The sequence below is a fragment of the Otolemur garnettii genome, unplaced genomic scaffold (genome assembly GCF_000181295.1).
Source record: "Otolemur garnettii isolate 467f Iridium unplaced genomic scaffold, OtoGar3 scaffold00011, whole genome shotgun sequence".
NCBI lineage: Eukaryota > Metazoa > Chordata > Mammalia > Primates > Galagidae > Otolemur > Otolemur garnettii.
Genome location: NW_003852406.1, coordinates 27,505,505 through 27,510,760, shown reverse-complemented (window position 1 = coordinate 27,510,760; position 5,256 = coordinate 27,505,505). Strand labels below are relative to the sequence as shown.

General features: G+C 45.8%; 1 protein-coding gene across 1 annotated transcript in view; it reads left to right on the top strand.

The window, feature by feature from the left end:
• Positions 1 to 3,653, top strand: part of SNUPN (snurportin 1) — a 33,987-nt gene extending 30,334 nt beyond the window's left edge. Inside the window, exons 7-8 of the mRNA XM_012801815.2 lie at positions 646 to 726; positions 3,067 to 3,653. Coding sequence (XP_012657269.2) covers positions 646 to 726; positions 3,067 to 3,387 — 402 coding nt within the window. The 3' untranslated portion in view covers positions 3,388 to 3,653. The remainder of the gene's footprint in view (positions 1 to 645; positions 727 to 3,066) is intronic.
• The last annotated feature ends 1,603 nt before the right edge of the window (positions 3,654 to 5,256 follow it).

Genomic DNA, 5,256 nt, shown 5'->3' with positions numbered 1-5,256 from the left:
AAAAAAAAAAAAAAAGTCTGGACCCACCCAGACCCACCCAGTTCAATCAGGATCTCAGGGTAGGGCATGGCATCAGTAATTATTTTTAAAAGCTCCTCAGATGATTTTTTTTTTGGAGGCTGGGCCTCCAAATGATCTTCTTGTTTTTGCCTTCCAAGTATCTGGGACTACAGTCATATACTACCATACCTAATTTTTTTCTATTTTTAATGGACACCGGGTCTAGCTCTTGCTCAGGCTAGTCTCAAACTCCTAAAGCTCAAGTGATCCACCTGCCTGGGCCTCCCAGAGTGCTGGGATTACAGACCACGCCTGGCCTCTTTTTTAATTTTTTTGAGACAAGTTCTCTGTCTGTCTTCCAGGCTGGAGTTCAGTAGTGAGATCTTAGCTCACTGTAGCCTTGAACTCCTGGCTGTAAGGGATCCTCCTGCCTTGCCCTCCCAGAGAACTGGGATTGCAGGCATGAGCTACAAGGCTTGGCCTGATTCTTGTGTATAAAGGAAGGTTGAGTAGTTCAGAGGATCAGAGAAGGGGAAAGGGTAGAGAGGATGAAACTGAAAATTTTCCTTTTTTAGAGCTGTTCAATTGGTAGAACCAGTATCATTTGTAACATGTACTAATTATTTGTTTCAATTTACATTTCAGTTTAAATTTGTGGGGCTAAAGAATTTCCCTTGTACCCCTGAAAGCCTGTGTAAGGTGCTTTCTATGGATTTCCCTTTTGAGGTAACAAAACTATGGTCTTTATTGCCTTGATGTGATTATAGGATATGGGGAGACTAAGTTACACAAAGTCTTAAAATAATCCTCTGATTTTGCTGTGTCAAAGCATCAGGAAGGGACTGAAAGCTGATTCTGGGGAAAGGATGTGCCTACTGCCCTTCAGAGCCTTAGCTCTATTCCAGATAAATAAGTCAGAATGCCAGAACTGGAAGGGCCGTTTAAGGATAGCTCATCTACTCCCTCATTTTTAGATGGGTAAAACAAGGCCCAGATAGGGAAAAGACTTCCACTTGCAGGTCCTTCTTGTATTGTTCTTCCTGCTATCCTCTTCAGGCTCAACCATCAAATTTTCCTTTGCCCATTACACCCTATAAAATTCTGTCTAGTGGCTCGTCGCCTATGGCTCAAGTGGCTAATGCACCAGCCACATATACCTAAGGTGGTGGGTTCGAATCCAGCCCGTGCCTGCCAAATAACAATGACGGCTGCAACCAAAAAAAATAGCTAGGCATTGTGGCGGGTGCCTGTGGTCCAAGCTACTTGGGAGGCAGAGGCAGGAGACTCACTTGAGCCCAGGAGTTGGAGGTTGCTGTGAGCTGTGCTGCCACAGCACTCTACCCAGGTGGATAGCTTGAGGCTCTGTCTCAAAAAAAAAAAAAAAATTCTGCCTGGTCAGGCTGGGCAAAATGGCCCATGCCTATAATCCTAGCACTCTGGGAGGCTGAAGTGGGTGGATTGCCTGAACTCATGGGTTTAAATCCAGCCTGAGCAAGAGTGAGACCCTGTCGCTAAAAATAGCTGGGCATTGTGGCGGGCACCTATAGTCCCAGCCACTCAGGAGGATGAGGCAAGAGAATCACTTGAGCCCAAGAGTTTGAGGTTGTTGTGAGCTATGATGCCATGGCACTCTACTGAGGACAACAAAGCAAGGCTCTGTCTCAAAAAAAAAAAAAAAATTCTGCCTAGTCACCCACAAGTATTTATTTGAATTGGATATAATTTTATAAAAGGATCACAGCTTTCTGAATGAGGAAATGACAAAAGCTGAGTTGCCTGAATTCCTGAGAGTCAATTAAGAAGGTGGTAAGAACACCATTTTTATTTATAACCTTTATGCCCCAGTGACAATAAATGCTTTTTAGAGATGAGTCACTGAATCACAGAAAAGAAAATGTGGAACTGTAGGAGGTCTTCCCGTTGAGAAAAACTGAGTTTCCCAGAACATGGCTTGCAGACAGTTTAGAGGAGGCTCAGGCAGCCGACAATAGCTGGGAAAGCAGGGCTTCTGGATAGTCTGTTCCCCATGCTCAGCAGTCTAGCGCCTGGAGGGGCTGTCCACTTCCCCTTTGTGTTCTGTGCATGGAGTTCATCCACTGCCACACAGATCTCATGAGTGGTGGGAAGTGTGTGGAATCTGGGGGCAGAAGATGTCTCTTCTACCACAAGCAGACCCACTAGAACCCTGGAAGCACTCCGCTGGTGGGCTGACTGCACCCCTACATGGTGTCTGATGTCCTTGGTGTTGCTACGCCAGCTGGCCCACTAACACCAAGCCAGAATATGCTGGGCACCAACTCCAGTTTATTTATTTATTTATTCACGTTTATTTCTTTCTTATTTTTATTTCTTTATTTTTTGAACAGAGTTCTCATTTTGTCACCTCTGGTAGATGATGCCCTGGTGTCATCTCACAGCAACCCCTAACTCTCTTGCCTTAGCCTCCCAAGTAGCTAGGACTATAGGTACCCACCACAACATCCGGCTATTTTTAGAGACAGGGTCTCACTCTAGTGCAGGCTGGTCTGGAACTTGTGAGCTCTGGTGATCTGCCCACCTCCACCTCCCAAAGTGCTGGGATTATAGGCATGAGCCACTGTGCCCAGCCTGGGTTTAAGTTTAAGTTCTGCTTTGTACTCACTGCGTGTTTTTAGGGAAGCCCTCAGAACTCCCTGAGTCTGAACAACCCTATTTTTTCCACACATCCTCATGGTAGAGAAGAGGGTAAAACAGCAGGTAGGAGAGCACCTTGTAAACAGAAATGTACTATTTATGTTTGTATTTTCAAAAATTTAGTTTTCTAGGCCATTTCTTTTTTTTTCTCTTTTGCAGTTTTTGGCCGCGGCTGGGTTTGAACCCGCCACCTCCAGCATTGGGGCCAGCGCCCTACTCCTTTGAGCCACACATGCCACCCTAAGCCATTTCTTTATGGGAGGAGTGAGGACTCTTTTTTTTCCCTCTATCAGCAACCCAGAATAAGGACTTGGACTATAAGAGCCATGTGTATAGTCTCTCCTGGCAATGTGGCCCCAGAGTTATTTTGATCCTTAATTTCCCCTCTTGTAGGTAGATGGACTTCTCTTCTACCACAAGCAGACCCACTATAGCCCTGGAAGCACTCCATTGGTTGGCTGGCTGCGCCCCTACATGGTGTCTGATGTCCTTGGTGTAGCTGTGCCTGCTGGCCCACTAACCACCAAGCCAGAATATGCTGGGCACCAACTCCAACAGATTATTGAGCACAAGAGGAGCCAGAAGGAGGGCATGAAGGAGAAACTCACACACAAGACTTCTGAGAATGGGCACTATGAGTTGGAGCACCTGTCTACCCCCAAGCTGAAGAGCCCTCATAATCCGGACCATGCTGAGAGCCTCATGGAGAATTGAAAGAGGGAAGCCCCCTTAAGGAGTCACGGATGGTACTTGGCCCAGAAGGAAGACTAAGGAGGAGGATGGTGACAAGAGATGACTTCATTTTAGAGTGGACTTTTCAAAGCCACTCCAGCTGGAAATAGCTTATCATCAATCTGAAATGCTGGCTCTAAGTGGGGGAGGCATTCCCAGATTGGGTGGCATTCAGATTGATTTGAGCAGCTCCTACCTTGATAAGTGTATCCCAGATCTACAATGTAAATATATGTAATTCTTAAGAATTTGTTTGTGACTTTTTTTCTTTTTTGATCTTTCAAGATCATTGGGTAAGTTTATGATTCTTAAGTTTCTTGAGCTTTAGACCACCATGAATCTCCCCTCCCCAGCCCACTCCCCGAGGCTACTTTAATTCACAACTGTTCAAGTCTTGGCCCATTTCACTCTTTTTAGCACTTAAACATTCCGCTGAGTTTCCAGTTGCTGCTATTGGTAACATCATTTTCTGAAAGGTCTTACCAGGAACTGCACTTCTTGGTATTTGAATATGTTCCTGCTTCTGAGAAGACAAGTGTGATTTTCTTTGCCGGAGATAAAATGCAAAGGGAGTTAATTCATTTAGCAAATGTTTGAGCTCCTACCAGGAGAAAAGCTCTGTAGGCTCCTGAGATGTACAGTGGGTTGTGGAGGTGGACAGGACTCAGTGCCTGCCCTTAAGGACTGCATACTCCAGTGAGAAAATAAGCCCACCAGCACACAGAGCATGGCAAGATAGTGAAATGCTTTAGTGCAAAAAGATACATACAGTATGAAGACCAGGGGGTACAAGAAAGAGCAGGGGAAGGCTTTACAGAGGTGATTAGAGCTAGGTTAAGGCTGTAAGAGACACAAGTGTGCTCTATGGACAAGGATGGGAGGAGTTCCTCGCACAGGAGAGCATGCAGCTGGACCCCTCCAGAGTTGGGTAGATCCTGGTCTAGAAACTGAAATAGGCTCAGCATAGCTCAGGTAGGATTGGAGAGCTTGAGAGAGGAGGCTGGACAAAGAGAGGAGACTTCAGATTTTACGTCACAGGTGAAAGGGAGCCAAGAAAGAGCTTTGAGAAAGCAAGGTCCCTTTAAATTTATAGAGTTCTTTGGTAGCTGTGAGGTTGGAAGATGGTATCTGAAGCTAATCAATTTGTTTCTGCTCTGTGTTCAGAAAATGGGTCCCATTTCTGTGGCCTCATTGTGCTCCCCATACTGCTTTATATCTCTCCAGGACTTCTCTGATTGGACAAAGGACTTTACCATTCCCTCCAGCAGCACCAGTGTCCTGTCTACAAAATTTTACACGGATCCAGGTCAGATCTTGTGTGACATGCAAGGTCTCTTTGTGTAGATTAGTTCTAGGAACAGATCTGGGCAGAAGTAGTCGTTAAAGCAAAGCCTCATTACACAACTTCACATCCAGTGGAACCAGTCTCAGTACTGACTCTTAAGAGAGCAGCTCAAGCTGACTCTAAAATTAGACAAGGAAGAACGCCCCCTCCCAAAAAAACCCCTCACTCACTGATGATCCTGCTATCTGCAGATTCAAGCATTTGTCTACATCAGTAAACTCTTGCCTGAATTTAGGTCAATTCTTGGAAGACTGTGTTCCTTTTGCCAAGGAGCATGTTGTAAGCTGCATAGATGTTCAGTCTCTCCCTAATGATCTCCTCAGTGCTCTCAGCAGCCCACTGTGTCAATTCAGGAGTTGTGTGTGCTGGCATCAGTAGTGAATTGGCCACACTCTGCTTAGAAATTATTAGGTCCAGAAGGACTGTTTCCCCAAAAGGCACTCTCTGGGCTCGGCGCCTGTAGCTCAACCGGCTAAGGCGCCAGCCACGTACACCTAAGGTGGCGG